Source organism: Chiloscyllium plagiosum, unplaced genomic scaffold (genome assembly GCF_037043375.1).
Source record: "Chiloscyllium plagiosum isolate Xiang-an unplaced genomic scaffold, Cpla_swu_hap1 HiC_scaffold_47, whole genome shotgun sequence".
NCBI lineage: Eukaryota > Metazoa > Chordata > Chondrichthyes > Orectolobiformes > Hemiscylliidae > Chiloscyllium > Chiloscyllium plagiosum.
Window position 1 is genome coordinate 20,870,961 of NW_028270185.1, and position 20,143 is coordinate 20,891,103.

At 40.0% G+C, this 20,143-nt stretch overlaps 1 protein-coding gene across 1 annotated transcript in view; it reads right to left on the minus strand.

Moving 5' to 3' along the window:
- The window catches only part of LOC122542896 (adenosine deaminase domain-containing protein 1-like), an 89,798-nt gene that overhangs the window by 12,888 nt on the left and 56,767 nt on the right, over positions 1-20,143 (minus strand). The window contains exons 6-10 of the mRNA XM_043681025.2: positions 17,575-17,700; positions 14,023-14,164; positions 11,246-11,413; positions 8,408-8,622; positions 7,620-7,854 (exon numbers count right to left, since the gene is read on the minus strand). Of these exons, the coding sequence (XP_043536960.1) occupies positions 7,620-7,854; positions 8,408-8,622; positions 11,246-11,413; positions 14,023-14,164; positions 17,575-17,700 (886 nt within the window). The remainder of the gene's footprint in view (positions 1-7,619; positions 7,855-8,407; positions 8,623-11,245; positions 11,414-14,022; positions 14,165-17,574; positions 17,701-20,143) is intronic.

Consider the following 20,143-nt stretch of genomic DNA (forward strand, 5'->3'; position numbering starts at 1 on the left):
CACAGCAGAGAACCATAGTATAGGTATGCTGTTTTGGAAAACGTAGGGGGTGATGGATTCTCAGGGTAACGTAGCACGAACAGCCAAGTTTCTGGTATTGAGACTGGCTCTAATGAAATGAGGGGTACGTCAAGTTCCAAGAGATCAATTGTGTTGGGGGATTCTCGGGTCAGAGGTACAGACAGACGTTTCTGTGGCCAGCAGAGAAAAAGCAGAATGGTGTGTTGCTTCCCTGGTGCCAGGATCAAGGATGTCTCAGAGAGGGTGCAGAATGTTTTCATGGAGGAGAGGGGCCAGCAAGAGGTCATTGTCCACACTGGAACAAACGATATAGGAAGGGAAAAGGTTGAGATTCTGAAGGGAGATTACAGAGAGCTAGGCAGAAATTTAAAGTGCATTTATTTCAATGCAAGGGTCTTAACAGGGAAGGCAGATGAACTCAGGGCATGGTTAGGGACAAGGGACTGGGATATCATAGGAATTACAGAAACGTGGCTCAGAGATGGGCAGGACTGGCAGCTTAATGGTGTGTGTGTGTGTCTGTGTGTTTCTTGATAAGGGATAGCATTACAGCTGTGCCGAGGGAGTATATTCCTGGAAATACATTCAGGGAAGTTACTTGGGTGGAACTGAGAAATAAGAAAGGGATGATCACCTTATTGGGATTGTATTATACACCCCCTAACAGTCAGAGGGAAATTGAGAAACAAACTTGTAAGGAGATAAATAGGGTGGTTAAGGAAGGGGATTTTAACTTTCCAACCATAGACTGGGACTGCCATACTGTTCAGGGTTTAGATGGACAGGAATTTGATAAATGTGTACAAGACAATTTCTGATTCAGTATGTGGATGTACCTATTAGAGAAGGTGCAAAACTTGACCTACTCTTGCAAAATAAGGCAGGGCAGGTGACTGAGGTGTCAGTGGGGGAGCACTTTGGGGCCAGCGACCATAATTCTATTAGATTTAGAATAATGATGGAAAAGGATAGACTGGATCTAAAAGTTGAAGTTGTAAATTGGAGAAAGGCCAATTTTGATGGTATTAGGCAAGAACTTTCGAAAACTGACTGGGGGCAGATGTTTGCAGGTAAAGAGACGGCTGGAAAATGAGAAGCCTTCAGAAATGAGATAACGAGAATCCAGGCAAAGTATCTTCCTGTTAGGGTGAAAGGACAATAGACAATCTGTGCAGGAGTAGGCCATTCTGCCCTTCGAGTCTGCACCACCATTCATTATGATCATGGCTGATCATCCTTAATCAGTATCCTGTTCCTGCCTTATCTCCATAACCCTTGATTCCACTATCCTTGAGAGCTCTATCCAACTCTTTCTTAAATTAATCCAGAGACTAGGCCTCCACTGCCCTCTGGGGCAGAGCATCCACACAGCCACCACTCTCTGGGTGAAGAAGTTTCTCCTCATCTCTGTCCTAAATGGTCTACCCTGTATTTTTAAGCTGTGTCCTCTGGTTCAGCACTCACCCATCAGCGGAAACATGTTTCCTGCCTCCAGAGTGTCCAATCCTTTAATAATCTTATATATGTCTCAATCAGATCCCCTCTCAGTCTTCTAAACTCAAGGGTATACAAGCATAGTCGCTCCAGTCTTTCAGCGCAAGGTAGTCCCGCCATTCCAGGAATTGACCTCGTGAACCTATGCTGCACTCCCTCAATAGCCAGAAGGTCTTTCTTCAAATTTGGGAGACCAGAACTGCACACAGTACTCCAGGTGTGGTCTCATCAGGGCCCTGTACAGCTGCAGAAGAACCTCTTTGCTTCTGTACTCAATCCCCCTTGTTATGAAGGCCAGCATGCTATTAGCCTTCTTCACTACCTGCTGTACCTGCATGCTTACCTTCATTGACTGGTGTACAAGAACACCCCGATCTCTCTGTACTGCCCCTTTACCAAATTGATTCCATTTAGGTAGTAATCTGCCTTCCGGTCCTTGCCACCAAAGTCGATAACCATACATTTATCCACATAAAACTGCATCTGCCATGCATCTGACCACTCATCTAACCTGTCCAAGTCACCCTGTAATCTCCTAACATCCTCCTCACATTTCACCCTGCCACCCAGTTTAGTATCATCAGCAAATTTGCTAATGTTATTACTAATACCATCTTCTATATCATTAACATATATTGTAAAAAGCTGTGGTCCCAGCACTGATCCCTGCAGTACCCCATTGCCTGCCATTCCGAAATGGAGCCGTTTATCACTACTCTTCGTTTCCTATCAGCCAACCAACTTTCAATCCAAGTTAGTACTTTGCCCCCAATACCATGCGCCCTAACTTTGCTGACTAGCCTTCTATGTGGGTCTTTATCAAAAGTTTTCTGAAAGTCCAGGTACCCTACATCTACTGGATCTCCCTCGTCCATTATCAGAGTTACATCGCCAAAAAATTCCAGATTAGTCAAGCATGATTTCCCCTTCATAAATCCATGCTGACTCTGACCTATCCTGTTACTACTATCCAGATGTGTCGTAATTTCATCCTTTATAATAGACTCCAGCATCTTTCCCACCACTGAGGTCAGACTAACTGGTCTATAATTTCCTGCTTTCTCTCTCCCACCTTTCTTAAAAAGTGGTACAACATTAGCCACCCTCCAATCCGCAGGAACTGATCCAGAATCTATCGAACTCTGGAAAATAATCACAACGCATCCACGATTTCTCGAGCCACCTCCTTCAGTGCCCTGGGATGTAGACCATTAGGCTCCGGGGACTTATCAACCTTCAGACCTAACAGTCTCTCCAACACCAATTCCTGGCAAATATAAATTCGCTTAAATTCAGGTCCTTCAGCCACTGTTACCTCAGGGAGATTGCTTGTGTCTTCCCCAGTGAACACAGATCTGAAGTACCAATTCAAAGGAAAGGCTGGTAGGTATAGGGAATGCTGGATGACTAAAGAAATTGAGGGTTTGGTTAAGAAAAAGAAGCAAGCATATGTAAGGCATAGACAGGATAGATTGAGTGAATCCTTAGAGTATAAAGGCAGTAGGAGTATACTTAAGAGGAAAATCAGGAGGGCAAAAAGGGGACATGAAATAGCTTTGACAAACGGCATTAAGGAGAATCCAAAGGGCTTTTACAAATTCATTAAGGACAAAAGGGTAACTAGGGAGAGAATAGTGCCCAAAATCAATTAGGTAAAAACAAATGAGAGAATAGGGCCCCTCAAAGATCAGCAAGGCGGCCTTTGTGTGGAGCTGCAGAAAATGGGGGAGATCCTAAATGAGTATTTTGCATCAGTATTTACTGTGGAAAAGAATATGGAAGATATAGACTGTAAGAAAATAGATGGTGACATCTTGCAAAATGCCTTATTAAAAAGGAGGAAGTGCTAATGTCTTGAAACAGGTAAAGGTGGATAAATCCCCAGGACCTGATCAGGTGTACCCTAGAACTCTGAAGGAAGCAAGAGAAGTGATTACTGGGCCTCTTGCTGAGATATTTGTATCATCGATAGTCACAGGTGAGGTGCCGGAAGACTGGAAGTTGACTAACGTGGTGCCACTGTTTAAGAAAGGTGGTAAGGACAAGCCAGGGAACTATAGATCAGTGATCCTGACGTCGGTGGTGGGCAAGTTGTTGGAGGGAATCCTGAGGGACAGGATGTACATGTACTTGGGAAGACGAGGACTGATTAGGGATAGGCAACATGGCTGTGTAGGAAATCATGTCTCACAAACTTGATTGAGTTTTTTGAAGAAGAAGTACCAAAGAGGATTGATGAGGGCAGAACGGTAGATGTGATCTATATGGACTTCAGTAAGGCTGAAGTTTCCCAATGGGAGACTGGTTAGCAAAGTTAGATCTCACAGAATACAGGGAGAACTAGCAATTTGGATAAAGAACTGGCTCAAAGGTAGATGACAGAGGGTAATGATGGAGGGTTGTTTTTCAGACTGAAGACCTGTGATCAGTGGAGTGTCATAAGGATCAGTGCTGGGTCCTCCACTTTTTGTCATTTACATGAATGACTTGGATGCAAGCATAAGAGGTACAGTTAGTAAGTTTGCAGATAACACCAAAATTGGAGGTGTAGTGGACAGCAAAGAGGATTACCTCAGATTACAACAGGATCTTGACCAGATGGGCCAATGGGCTGAGAGGTGGTGGACGAAGTTTAATTCAGATAAATGCGAGGTGCTGCATTTTGGGAAAGCAAATCTTAGCAGGACTTAGACACTTAATGATAAGGCCCTGGGGAGTGTTGCTGAACAAAGAGACCTTGGAGTGCAGGTTCATAGCTCCTTGAAAGTGGAGTCGCAGGTAGATAGGATAGTGAAGAAGGCGTTTGATATGCTTTCCTATATTGATCAGAGTACAGGAGTTGGGAGGTCATGTTGCGGCTGTGCAGGACATTGGTTAGGCCACTGTTGGAATATTGCATGCAATTTTGGTCTCCTTCCTATTGGAAAGATGTTGTGAAACTTGAAAGGGTTCAAAAAGGATTTACAAGAATGTTGCCAGGGTTGGAGGATTTGAGCTATAGGGAAGAGGCTGAACAGGCTGGTGCTGTTTTCACAGCGTCGGAGGCTGAGGGGTGACCTTATAGAGCTTTACAAAATTATGAGGGGCATGGATAGGGTAAATAGGCAAAGTCTTTTCCCTAGGGTTGGGGAGTCCAGAACTAAAGGGCATAGGTTTAAGGTAAGAGGAGAAAGATATAAAAGAGACCTACTGGGCAACTTTTTCACATAGAGGGTGGTACGTGTATGGATTGAGCTGCCAGGGGAAGTGGTGGAGGCTGGTACAATTGCAACATTTAAAGAAGCATTTGGATGGGTATATGAATAGGAAGGGTTTGGAGGGATATGGGCCGGGTGCTGGCAGGTGGGACTAGATTGGGTTGGGATATCTGGTTGGCATGGACGGGTTGGACTGAAGGGTCTGTATCCATGCTGTACATCTCTATGACTCTATTGGAACAGGCAATAGAGAGTCAATAGAAAGGATAGAACTTAGAACAATCAATAATCAACATCAATGGGAAGAGGTACTCAACTAACTATTAGGATTGAGGGGAGATAAGGCCCCTGGGCCTGATGGCCTACACCCCAGGGTAGTAAAAGGAAGCAGCAGCAAAGATAGTGGATCTATTAGTTACAATATTCCAGATATTCCTGGACACGGGAAAGGTTCCAGTGGATTTTAGAAAAATGCTAATGTGACACCCTATTAAAAAAGGGAGGGAGGCAATATGTGGGCAAGTATAGAGCAGTTAGTTTAACATCTGTTGTTGGAAAAGTGTTAGAATCAATTAAAGGAAGCAATATTAGAACATTTGGAAAGTCAAAACACTATCTCCCAGAGTCAGCATAGTTTTATGAAGGGCAAATCATGTTTGCCTAATTTACTAGAGCTCTTCGAAGATGTAACTAGCAGACTGGATAATGAGGATCCTGTAGATGTAATTTATCTGGACTTCTGGAAGGCATTTGATAAGGTGTCGCATAGAAAGTTAATTCACAAGGTTGGATCATATGGGATTGGGGTAATTTATTAGCTTGAATAGGTGACTGGCTGATGAACAGAAGAGAGAGTTGGGATAATTTTTTTTGTGGATGGCAAAAAGTAACTAGTGGGCAGCCACAGGGTTCGGACCTTTGACCTCAGCTATTTACAATCTACACGAATGACTTGGATACGGGGATTGAAGGCTCTATAGCCAAAATTTGTGGATGACATAAAAATAGGCGGACAATAAATCGCAAATAGATTATAGATAGTTTAGGAGAGTTGGCCAAAACATGGCAGATTGTGTTTAACATGTGTAAGTGTGAGGACATCTGTCTTGGTTGGTAAAGTGGGAAGGTGACTTATTATATAAATGGGGAGAGACTTCAGCGTGCTCCAGTGCAGACAGATCTTGGAGTCCTTGTTCACAAGCCACAGAAAACCAACATGCAGGTACTGTTGATAACAAAGAAAGTGAATGGAATATTAGCTTTTATAATAAAGTAATAGAATATAAAAGGTATGGGAATATTGTTGCAACTATACAAAGCATTGGTGAGACCACATGTAGTATTGTGCGCAGTTTTGGTCCCCTTATTTGAGGAAAGATGTAGTGGCATTGGAAGCAGTTCAGAGGACATTCATTAGATTGATCCCAGAGAGGAGAGGTTTGTCGTATGCAGACAGAATGAACAGTTTAGGCCTATAATCATACAATTTAGAAGAATGAGCAGAGATCAAATTGAGGTATTCAAGATGATAAAATAGACGCGGAGCAGATTCTTCCTCTTATGGGGCATTCTCAGACAAGAGGTCATGGTCTTAGTATAACGGGCAGCAAATTTAAAACAGAGTTGAGAAGGAACTACTCCCAAAAGGGTTGTGAATCTGTAGAATTTGCTACACCGAAGTGCGGTGGATGCTGGGACAGTAAGTAAATTTAAGGAGTTAGACAGATTTTTAATTGATAATGGGTTGAAGGGTTATGCGGAGAAGGCAGGAAAATGGGGATCAGGAGCATACCAGCTATGATCGAATGGGGGAACAGACCTGATAGGCCAAATGGCCTAATTCTGTCTGTATATCTTATGAATTTATCATGTGCCAAGGCTCTCTCATATCCCCTCTTTGCCTTTCTGATTTCCCTCTTAAGAAAGCACCTATACCCCTTAGTCTTCAGGAGATTCACTTGATCCTACTTGACTGTACCCAACATATGCCTCCTTCTTATTGTTGACCAGAGCTTCAACATCTTTATTCATCCATTGTTCCTTACCCTTACCAGCCTTACCCTTCACTCCAAAAGGAACATAATGCCTCTGAATTTTTGTTATCTCACTGAAAGCCTCTCACCTGCCAGTCATCCTTTTACCTGCAAAGAGACCTCAATCAACTTTTTAAAATTCCTGCCTTGTACCATCAAAATTTGACTTACTCCAATTAATTTTTATGCGAGGTCTATCCTTTTTCATAACTATTTTAAAACCAATAGAATTATGATCACTGGTCCCAAGTGCTCCCCCACTAATAACGGAGTCACTGCATTGCCTTATGTCCCAAGGTCAGGTTTTGATCCTTCTCTAGAAGGTATATCTACATATTGAAGAAGAAAATGTTCTTGAGCCTATTTAACAAGTTCCTCACCATCCAAGGACTTAACACTATTGCAGTTCCAGGTTATGTTCGGAAAGTTAAAATCCCCTCTTACACACATATATATTTTTGAGGTCGCTACATACTTGCTCCTCTGTTTCCCATTGACTACTGGGTCGCATATAGTACAATCCCATGAAGGTGATCATCATCTTATTTCCAATTTACACCCCTCAAAGACAATTAAGTTTGTGTCATCTACAAACTGTGAAATTGACCCATGCACAGCAAGATCTAGATCAATATAAAAATCAAGAAAAGCAAAGGTCTCAATATCAACCTCTGGGAAAGTCCACTAAAAAGCTTTCAACCCAAAAAACATATACAATGGCCATTCATTATTCTCCATTTCCTATAACTTCACTAATTTTGTATCCATGTTGCTACTGACAATTCTATTCCATGATTGTATGCATCAGTTTTAAACATTTGTATTTCAGGAACTGTATAACCCTTGCTACTAAAGCATGATCAAACAGACTTACTCTTCTGTAATCTCTCCTGTCACCCCATCCACAATTTCCACGGTGTTATCGCCCCTACACCAATTTATGCTCAGCTTTCCGTAAAGTGGATCCGCCTCCTTAGGTTCCCCCTCACCACAATGCGAGAAGTGCGCTCTCACAGCAGTGAACAGGTCAGGAAGTTTCTCATTCAAACTCTCATCCACACGTTGATTGATTGCTTTTGTGACAATCTGCATCGGATGAAACGGGCCAGCTGATTTTAAAACATAAAAAGAATGCACTTTGAGAAGAGTTATTTTTCCCTAATTTAACATTCACCATCAAGGTGATAAATTTGGGATTTGAAGTTATATTATTTATTATTCAATATTTTTTTAAAAATTAAGAATGTGACTCTGAATGTAATGTTACAAAGGCACAATCTCAATGATTCACACAATGAGGGAACTTAATCAGTGACCAAATATTAGACCAAGACATCCAGAATAAATTCAGAGTAAGCACCATGGGTGAGCAGGAAGGATGGATTTGAAAAGTCATATTCACAATAATTACATCCTTTACAGCTTTAGTGCAGGTGTTCCACTTGCTCTGTGGATACAAAGATAACCCATCCCAATGCAGTGTGACCATGAATACATATACAGAAGTAGTCAGACTGCTCGGAGTTACAGACAATGAAGAGGTATACGGTTTATAATTCCAGCAGAGTGGATAATGCAAAGTTAGTTCCTGTACAGTTCAAAACCCACACTGAGAAACAACATTTTCAAGTTATTTCTTGAAGTGAAATCTATTGCACTTACGAAGGACAATACTGGTGATGTATAGTGGCTTGATAAAGTGGCTGAGCAGAGCTCCCTGGACTCCCAGCACCATCCATCGGCTTAGTTTATCACTTGCTGTCATACAGCATACGTGAGTTGCTGTCACACTAGGGCGACAGCTTGCTGCTGGCATGATGGAACCTTTGGAATGAATGTGAAGTCTCATTTCAGGGTTTCGGTATGGCACAGGGTCCCTGGAGAAGACAATTCTACAGTTAAGAATATTAATTAGATGATACAGGAACAGTAATTGCATCTGAAACTACATAGCATAGATCTGACATAAAATGCAAATAGCCTATCTGCACTATTCATTTCATTCCATGTGAATACCCCCAAACAAAAATAGACTAGAGGGTTAGTATTAAACTGCCAATGTGTCGTAAAAGTGCAACGTGTAACTAGTTATAAAATGGAGAATTGTTCATTGCCAGAATAAATGGGCAACAATTGCTCCAAACTATTTCCTTCACATCCTATTTTTCTCACTTTTGGAAGAAACTAAATGTTCGACATGACTAACAGCTTCCAGTTTCCTTGCCGTAAGCAACTCTTATTTTTAAAACCATTAACATCCAAGCTACTGACATCTCCAGTTGCATCTGAGTGTACGGTCTTTCTGTTTCTTCCTCTCGAGGACCTTTCCACCATCATCCTCCTCACCTAGCTCAACCTTGTTCTCACTTTGAATGAATTCTCCTTCAACTGTACCTCAGTTTCTGAAAGATGTTGCAATGGGTTTCTGCATGGGTCTTACCCATTTGTGGATGCATGGAATATACATCTTAGCTCCAGTTCTACTCCCTTACCTTTTTACCCAGGGTCATTTGCCAGGTTGGCAACTGCACTGGGAAATGCATTGGTGATATTTCTCAATTCTTGAACCAAGCCCTGAAATGGAAAATTTCAATGCTATTTCTAATTTCCACACTTACCTTTGCATGACTTTTCCTGGAGTTTTACCTTCCTTGTTCATTGCCAGAAATGGAGATAATGAACCAATATTCCACACAAGTCCACTGACTCCTACATCTACTTTTGATTACAGTTCATATCCTGCTTCCCTGTGAGAATGCTATTCCTTTCTTTAAGTTTTTCTATCTTAAACTTGGACAAGACCGATTCTAATAAATGTTAGATTTTACTTAGATTACTTACAGTGTGGAAACAGGCCCTTCAGCCCAACAAGTCCACACCGACCCGCCGAAGCGCAACCCACCCATACCCCTACATTTGTCCCTTACCTAACACTACAGGCAATTTAGCATGGCCAATTCACCTGACCTGCACATCTTTGGACTGTGGGAGGAAACCGGAGCACCTGGAGGAAACCCACGCAGACACGGGGAGAACATGCAAACTCCACACAGTCAGTCGCCTGAGGCGGGAATTGAACCCGGGTCTCTGGCGCTGTGAGGCAGCAGTGCTAACCACTGTGCCACCGTGCCGCCCTTTTCCTAAACTGAGCACCATCCAGGGTCTCCTCAATATTCATTCTTTGGCATACACTTCTGTTCTCACCTTTTCCCTTGCTTTCCAGAACCATGAGTGGGTTTCTTTTCTACCTTCCATTCCAACAGTGTCCAACTTTCAATGGATCATCCTCCACCGTTTCAGCCATTTCTAGTTTAATGCCATCACCATCCAGTCCTCCCCTTTCAGCATTCCAAAAATAGATTATTCCATTCATGATTTCCTGGTGCCCCACTTCAGTCAGCCCCAACACCACTTCTCCTTTCCACAGCATTTTTCCATGCAAGTGCAGGATCTGCAACACCTGTCCTTTTGGACCTCATTTCTAACCATCCAAGGCTCCCACCTAGGTGAAACAGCAGTTTATTTGTACCCTTTCAAGTTAGTATACCTTAAATCACTGCTCACGGCGCAAACTGCTCTATAATGGAGACAAAGCAAAAAGTAGTAATTGCATTGCAGAGCAATTCTGTTCAGCTCAGAAGAGTGACCCAGAGTTTCCAGTGACTGATTTTAATCTGCCACTTTATTATCACTGACATCTTTGCCCTGGCCTTTTGCATTGCTCCAAAGAGACTCAATGTTGAAGAATAGCATCTTATCTTTTGAGTTTGCACTTTACAATGCTTTGGAGATCTGAAATGTTTACTTTGCTCTCAATTCAGAAACGCTGCCAGAACATCTGACTATCATAAATATTTCGCTTTTATTTCAGATTTTCAGTCTTTACAGTATATTGTTCTCATATGGGTCAAACATCTACTGGACATGCTTGCCAGAATAGTAGGGGTTCTGTAAATAGTAGGTAGCGGTAGAGAGGAACCTCGATTATCTGAGCGACACGGACGGGAGTACTTTGTTCGGATAATCAAATGCCGGATAACACAGTTTAGCCAAGCATCAGGACCTTGCGATCTTGTTTGGATAATCAAATGCCAGATAATCGAAGTTCCTCTGTATCTTGCTTTTAACTGGTTAAATCAACACTAAAATTTTGAGAACACACATTTCAAACTCTTCTGGGAAGAGCCTGTGGGGTACATTATCAAATTTGTTCTATTACACTCCAGATGCTCTGTACCACATTAAAAAGTAGTGTGTGCTACTTAAATTAACTTCAGTGTTCCATAACCAAATAGGATGCAAAGGATTGAATAGTTACTAGCACACCACTGCAAGTAGACTTTAAAACCTAGATCCAATTTATTAATTTTGTTTTCATTACTTTGTGGAATTAATCCTTTTTTGTAAAATTATAAGTTAATTGACAAATATTTCTAATTCTAATCATAAAATTCTCCTCCATTATTAAATATTGACTGGGCCACAACTAAATACACTTACATGAGAATGCTCTGAGCAGCCCCCTTTGGAACTTTGCTAAGGTAGAGATGGAAAAAAATATTTTTCTTGAGGGATAGCAAATCACTTCCTGAAGACTTGTAGAAGATGCATTTTTCTAAACCCACAGGATCATTACTACAGAATAGAAGGAGCTGCTTAAACAAATATCTGCAAAATTAAGAGAAATGTTACTGGTAAAAGGAGAATATCACAACAATGTACCAGACGGATGAGCAGCACTTTGAAAGCTTGTGATTTCAAATAAATCTGTTGGAATATAATCTGGTGTCATTTGACGTTTGACTTTGTCCACCCCATTCCAACACCAGTACCTCCACATCATACACTGGTGTTACAACAGACAAAGGCTTTTGCCATATTTTTTCCCTTTCTCTATCTGCATAATTACAAAAAGTCATGTTTAACTGGGACTGTTTGAAGTTGAAACAATTTATTATCACAGTATATTGGAAACCATGACAGGTATTTTGAAGGTTGCGCACTCAGTTAATTAGAAGTTTCCAGGCAGTAGTAGAAAATTTTTTAAAAAGTAGTTCTGATGCTCTGAAGTTGGGGACCTATCAACAATTACCATCTGGGATCAAAGGAAAAGTGATCGATCTCCCCAAAACAAGTTTCTTGCTTGTTCTCATTCAAGTGAGAGAGTGAGAGTGAGAGTGAGAGAAAGAGAGAGAAAGAAAAAGAGAGAGAAAAAAGAGAAAGAGAGAGAGAGAAGAAAGACAGAAAGAGAGAGAGAAAAAAAAGAGACAAAGAAAAAGAGGGAGAGAGACAGAAAAAAAAGGGAGAAAGAGAGAGAAAAAGAGAGAGCGAAAGAGAGAGAGAGAGAGAGAGAGAGAGAAAAGGAGACAGAAAAAGAGAGAAGAAAAAGAGGAAAAAAAAGAGGTAAAACGAAAACAGTGAATATCATCAATTTCTACAGCAAGGCTAGGTACAATAGGGGACAGCAAAGATATAATTAGGGTCAGAACATATGAGAATAAGTGCAAGAGCTTCTTCACCACAATGAGGTGTACAGTATTCATTGACATCGGTTTACAGGTATTGGATGGTTCACACAAAGTGGTCAATTTTCTTCAACATTAAACATGACAAAATCCTTAAGTCAAGAAATTGGATGTTGCCAGGCAATAGCTGTGACATCCTTTAGAGGGTGCCATTGTGCTATTTCATTCAAAATTGCAAGGCATCAGTCTTCTCAGACATTGTCTGACAATCCAAACTGCTCACCAGGTTATGTACTAAACTACATTACATTGTGCAGAGTGTAATTTTTGGGGCAATATGCATACTCCCTCAGCCCAAAATACATGTCTTACAGGTACATCTAGGAGAAAGTGAGGACTGCTGCTTGGAACACTTCCCTGAACAAAGCAGCAATTAGACTTTCTTTTAAAAAATGAACTTGTATAACACTGAGCAAGAAAGCACTGAATTGGACTTTTGATGTTTTACTTTCTCAAAAAGTTAAATCTCAATAAAGAAAAAAATGATTCATTTTGATGCAATAATTCCCTTGGAGTGACACAGAAAACATGGATTGGTGATAAACTGGGGAGACAATTTGTTGCCAGCACGGTGGACCTTTGGGATGGATGTAAAGGTACATTTTAGGGATTCAGTATCTTGCACAGAATATTAAAGATTATAAGAAATATGATCAGCAATTCTGTCTGAAACTGCACAACATATAGCTGACAAGCCAAATTGCATTGATTCTGTTTGAACTGTTAATTTTGAGTGAAAAAAAAAGGTTGTGTGTTAAGGTGCCATATAAAATCATAAACATGCAACCCAGAACTAGTTATAAAAAGTGAACTGCTAACCTTAAAATTTTAAAATTTTTAAAAATTCTGAAAGGATAATATTGGACTTAATTAACTGTTCTTCTCCACAGATGAGTTCAAACCTGTTCAGTTTCTAAAGCATGTTCTGGTTCCAGTAGTATTTTGCTTTTGTTTAAATGAAAAATACAAGCTGTTTCATGGTACAGGTTAATGAGAACACTCAATAGATTAATTAAAAAAACAATGCAATTTCCACTGACTGCAGATTCCAACATACAAATGATATAAGGGCACAATAAAAAAGGGTTCTACAATCTTGTGTAGTGTTAAACGTATCTTTGGAAAATAACAGTCCATCAACAAGCATTGGAATTTAGTTCAGCATGCTTCAAGAACCATTTATGTCAAACTTACAATATCCAATGCTTGAAGTGGCACTGATGCAGAAGCTTCAAGAATCAGCAATACAACTGTCAGTTCTTCAAACATCTACATCAGTATCATATTGGAATCCTCAGTTTTGAGAAGCCACAGAGGACAATAAAGTCATGTGTGGCTTGGTCATGCTCAAACAAACAGTCTTCCGCTCCTATTTAAGTTACCCTTGTGCTATTGAACTTTAATTTTAAGTAATATGTGGATTAATGTTTTTTTGTGCATTTTCTCTTCATGCCAAAGTCCATTTTCAGTCATTTCAGGCAACCAAGAACAATTGTAAAATATGAAGTCTAAGATTCTGAGGCATTCCCTCATGAATCCATTCGTTAGCTAAAAGATTTGTCTCAATTCTTCTTTGCAATGCCCCTAGGAAGTTAACATTTACCTTATTTCTGTATTAAGTGAATTATTTATGAAGAACTGCTCAAGATACTGGAGCAATGAGTGTGCCGTGGATTTGATATAGATGTCTTACAATGTGTTTGAAGATACAGAAATCTTTTTACACATGGCAAACTTTACTTGAGTCAATACCTTTGCAATGCCCGTTTTACAACCACTACAGCATGGCAGTCATGGAGTAAACGACCATCAAAACGGATCCAACTACTGTAACAAGTATCGCCTGTTCCTAAAGCAACCACTTCATATTGCTCACTGTTGCCATCTTCTGTCACTGCAAAGTCATAAGTGAAAATAGTATATTTTTGTAGGAGCAATATAGAAATGCTACTAAAACATGAGGATATAGAATTAATCAGTTTGAGAAGTCTTAATAAACTTATTAGCTTATAGGTTCATACTTCAGAACAGAGTAATATGACAATGATTCTACTCAAAAGGGTATCTATCCAACACACCATCATCCTTGCTTTGGTTAATGTGATAAAATGCATTACAAAAGTAAAACTATAATAATGAATACATTTTAAAAATAATAAATACAGGTAAGACAGACAGACCGGTGATTAAAAAGGCATTGCGCCTGCTTGCCTTCATTGTTCAATCCTTTGAGTATAGGAATTAGGAAGTCAAGTTGAGGTTATGCAGGACATTGGTTAGGCCTCTTCTGGAGTACGATGTCCAATCCGGGTTGCCCAGTTATAGGAAGGATATTATTAAGCTTGAGAGAGTTCAGAAGAGATTTACCAGGATGTTTCAGTGTACGGAAGGTTTGAATATAAAGAAAGACTGGATAAGCGGAGACATTTTTCACTGCACTACTGGAGGTCAAGAGGCGAACTAATAGAAGTTCATAAAATAATGAGGGGTATAGATAGGGAAAAGGCAGCTACCATTAACTCTAAGGTGGGGCATTTCAAGACTAGGGAGCACATTACAGTGAGAGAAGAAAGATTAAAATAGACATGAGGGGCAATTCATTTTTAAAAAGACAGAGGGTGGTTCACGTGTGGGTTGAACTTCCTGAGGAAGTAGTGGATGTGGATACAATTACAATGTTTAAAAGACATTTGGGTAAGTACATGAATAGTAAAGGTTTGCAGGGATATGGGCCAGGAGCAGGTAGGTGGGACTAGATTAGTTTGGGATTACGTTCAGCCTGGACTGGCTGGAACGAAGGGTCCATTTCCATGCTGTGCGACTATGACAGCAGAATTCAGAGGAGGAAAGAAAAATCTCAAAGAGCAATTTAGAACCAAACAGAATTTATGAATGTTTCCTGAACCTTATTAAATTTAATTCAGTAAAGACAATGGCTTTATTTTCCAGGATACTGTTGACATTTGGCTGATTCTACCAGCCAAAATCAGTTCAAACAAATTAAAAACAAATTAAATCTCTAGTTGCAAATGGAGAATTACTAAAAGTAAAGATTTCCTCCTAAATTAGTGGAAGAATTTCAGAAATGTTTTACATCCAGATTAGGAAACGAGCTAAGGAGCATTAATAACAATTACAGCTTAAAACCAAAACTGGTTACATAATACAGTAATCAGAATACAACATTCAAAAACCAAATGTTACTAAACAGTTTAATAGATATTTATTCATGAAACTACAGAAAAAATCTAATTTAAACCATTTGGAAGCCAAAGTCCATTCACAAATACAAGACATTGAGCAACAAGAGGTTGAAAGCAAACTGTTGCCATCTAATGGCCAGTATTTATACCATAAAATTAACATTCCAGAAAGATAACCTTCTATACAACCACTACACCAGTTCTACACCAACAATTCAGGGTGATAAGATTTTAGCTACTGCTTCTTGTACGTATTCAACAAAAGGACACAATATGTAGAATGTCAGCTGGTACTGAAACACTATTCAACTGCAACCAAGTCTTGGACTTGATGAACATTAAAAAGTTATATTGTTAAAGCCTTTCATTTAGCACTCATCAGGGCAGAATCATAAGAATGCCAAATTTCAAAGGAAACAACAATTGAGACTGGATGAGAAGGGTGCATTTTGGTTTGCAGGTAATTTTCAACTAGTGGAAATGTTACCATAGAGAATGCAACAACAGTTTTTTGTTTTAAGTTTAAACTAGGCTACTCTGATTAGGAATGTCTCGGTATTGGGCCTTTTGCAACTGATGTTTAGGTGTGGGGCTGAGGAATGCATCCCTAGAACGTTCCCAATGGTATAACCATGACCACAGACCTCATGTCAACCGATCAGCACACTTCTCATGCTGTTTTAAAAAAAAACTTGAAAACTTGGCATACTTACAATTTTGTCCTGATGAGTGCAGAGGAAAAAATATAGACAGATTCTTTTTACAGCAATACCCAACCATCCAGTGACTATTTTAATTCTATACTGTAAGAATGTTTAAAAATTCATTGATGGGATTGGGACATCACTGATTAGTCCAGCATTTATTGCCCATCCCTATTTGTCCAGAGGGTAGTTGAGAGTCAACCACATTGCTGAGAGTCTGGAGTCATAGATCTGCCAAACCAGGTAAGGATGGGAGTTTCCTTCCCTGAAGGACAGTAGTGAATCAAATGGGTTTTTCAGATCATCATTAGAGTGTTAATTCCAGATGACTTTTAAATGGAATTCAAATTCATCCAACTGCCATGGCGGGATTTGAACCTGGGTCCCGAGAAAGTTCCTGTGTTTCTAGATTAGCTGTCCATTACCTTCATGAAACTAAAGTAAGAACATTTCCTACCAGTCTAATTTCCATAAAATCTAAATTAGAAGCATGAAATTCGCTAATGCAGCAGCATAATACAATACCCTAACCTGACAGTGCAACTGAGGACTCGAGAATATTCAATGCACATAACAGTTCAAATCAGGGCAGAAGATTGTTCTGACCAAAAAGGAAAACAGCCCAGCAGTCAGCTTAGGTGATTCTTCAATCTGGTGTCCTCACAGGTCAGTTTTTTTAGCATTACTCTTTTGTTTAAATGTGCTTGTCATCAGTCTGTGAACCCATTTAAAAAGATTCTATTGTGGATGAGAACAGCCTTTACATTACTTTATTGCGCTAAAGTAATACTGCAAAAGTGGAATAAATATCAGATTTGTTTTTAAATCTTCCAGTACAGACTGACATGACTTAAAAGGCTTTGGCATTTATGTCCTGAAATATTCTCCTGAATGTACGTGGGAAGTTCAATTACATGACATTATCATTATCACTGTCAATTGCTTATAGAGAAGCTAGGTGAGCAGGAGGGAGAAAGGAACAGAAGGTTATGGTGATAGGGCTAGAAATAGTATATTAGAGAAGACTTGTGGCATATGGACCAATTGAATGAAAGGCCTGTTCATGTTCTGCACATTGTGTTTTATGCTGGGTTAAGTCAGATATAATTTGAGTTTACTGTAAGACCACAATATCTATGATGATTGGTTACCAATGCAAAATGATTTGCTTCGTAGGGTGGGGAACAACTGAATTCTTCTGTGTCACACCAGAGACTGATTCCTTTGCTTAGCATAAGCAGGAACATTTCTCTTTTGTCAGGATTTTACTCTCCATATTATACATTAATGATAATATTACTTTTCTAAGAAAAAGGGGAAGGGCAAGGAGGGAAAAATAAACAAGTTTTATTTATTTACACCAGAATTAAGTGTCAAACAAAGGACAGTTAATTTACCTTTCTCTACTATGAAAGAAGCAAGGTTCCCTCTGCAGCTTTTGTACTTGGGAAGAGATTCCAACAGCATGTTCAATGTGCAATTGCCAACTGCTGCACAACGTACCGGATGAATGATTAGATTTTCTGAAATAAATCATAAGGGAGCTCTCAAACCACTTATTTTCTAAATTTAATTAAGAAATAGAAACTAGTCATATTTTACTTCATTAACTCTGTGAAATAACCCGTCCTTTATTTCCTGCACTTCTACTCCTTGCTACTAGTTCAGAAAGTGGACAGATTTCCAGGTTCATCTAACAGGACATACACACATAATAAGTAGCCTAATCAGTAGCAAATCAAAGTGCTTTGAATTTACACTTGCACTACATTCAGTGTAATGTGAGTGCTACACTTGTTCCCGAGTCAGAGGTCTGCTGATTCAAACCTATTCCAAAGGCCTGAATACATAATCTAAGTTGACACTTGCTATAGAACTGTTGGAAACATTTTATGTCAAATAGAGGATTCTGGGTAATTCAAGATGGAAGATGGGGAAAATTTCTGGCTGTAACAGGCTGCTCATTTTTGAGGTATTTTAAGTGTTGGAGGTGATTTCCTCAAATTCTAGGAGCAGCAGTTACTGTTTTATGTGTTGTTACATTGTTTTAGAACTTTGGAGAAAAGAAAAAGGCAAAACAACAACACATTTAAAAGGGAGAGGTCAGTGCGTTTGGGGAGGGGGGGGTTAGTGAGTGAGTGGACAGGGAGAGGGAGATTTTGAATTCATGTATTGCTGCACATCGGAATGCATCTGGGAAAATTAAAAAAAAGTGAAATTCACAACTAATCTTGGGGAACCTGTTTGGGAGCAGTCATAGCACAGAAATACATCAGTGAATATTTTAAGTGTGGCCTTACAGTGAGTAGAATGGGTTCTTTGTTAAGTGTGTACAAGAAAATTTTCTGATTCATTATGTGGATATACCTACTAGAGAAAGTACAAAACTGGACCTACTCTTGGGAAATAAGGCAAGAAAGGTGACTGAAGTGTCAGTGGGGGAGCAATTTGGGGCCAGTGACCATAGTTCTATTAGTTTTAAAATAGTGATAGAAAAGGATAGATCAGATTTTAAAAAGCTGAAGTTCTAAATTGGAGAAAGACCAATTTTTATGGTGTTAGGCAAGAACCTTCAAAAGCTGATTGGGAGCTGATGTTCGCAGGTAAAGGGACGGCTGGAAAATGGGAAGCCTTCAGAAATGAGATAACGAGGGTCCAGAGACAGTTAGAGTGAATGGAAAGGCTGTTAGGTATATAAAATGCTGGATGACTAAAGAAATTGAAAGTTGGGTTAAGAAAAAGAAGGAAGCATATGTCAGCTATAGAAAGGATAGATCGAGTGAATCCTTAGAAGAGTATAAAGGTAGTAGGAGTGTACTTAAGAGGGAAATCAGGATGGCAAAAAGGGGACAAGAGATAGCTTTGGCAAATAGAATTAAGGAGAATCCAAATACATCAAGAACAAAAGGGTAACTAAGGGGAGAATAGGGCCCCTCAAAGATCAGCAAGGCAGCCTTTGTGTGGAGCAACAGGAGATGGGGAAGATACTAAACGAGTATTCTGCAACAGTATTTACTGTGGAAAAGGACATGAAAGATATAGAATGTAGGTGACATCTTGAAAAATGTCCATATTACAGAAGAGGAAGTGCTGGACATCTTGAAACGCATAAAAGTGGATAAATCCTCAGGACCGGATCAGGTGTACCCTAGAACTCTGTGGGAAGCTAGGGAAGTGATTGCTGGGACCGTTGCTGAGATATTTGTGTCATCGATAGTCACAGGTGAGCTGCCAGAAGACTGGAGGTTGGCTAACGTGGTGCCACTGTTTAAGAAAGGTGGCAAGGACAAGCTAGGGAACTACAGACCAGTGAGCCTGATGTCAGTGGTGGGCAAGTTGTTGGAGGGAATCCTGAGGGACAGGATTTGTGTGTATTTGGAAAGGCAAGGACTGATTAGGGATAGTCAACATGACTGTGTGTGGGAATTCATGTCTCACAAACTTGATTGAGTTCTTTGTAAAAGTAACAAAGAGGATTGATGAGTCCAGAGCAGTAAATGTGATCTATACGGACTTCAGTAAGGCATTCGACAAGGTTCCTCATGGGAGACTGATTAGCGAGGTTAGATCTCACAGAATACAGGGAGAACTAACCATCTGGTTACAGAACTGGCTTAAAGGTAGAAGACAGAGGGTGGTGGTGGAGGGATGTTTTTTAGACTGGAGGCCTGTGACCAGTGGAGTGCCAAAAAGATTGTTGCTGGGTTCACTACTTTTCATCATTTATATAAATGATTTGGATGTGACCATAAGAGGTAGAGTTGGTAAGTTTGCAGATGACACTAAAATTGGAGGTGTAGTGGACAGCGAAGAAGGTTACCTCAGATTACAACAGGATCTTGATCAGATGGGCCAATGTGCTGAGGAGTGGCAGATGGGAGTTTAATTTAGATAAATGAGAGGTGCTGCATTTTGGGAAAGCAAATCAGAGAAGGACTTATACACTTAACGGTAAGGTCCTAGGGA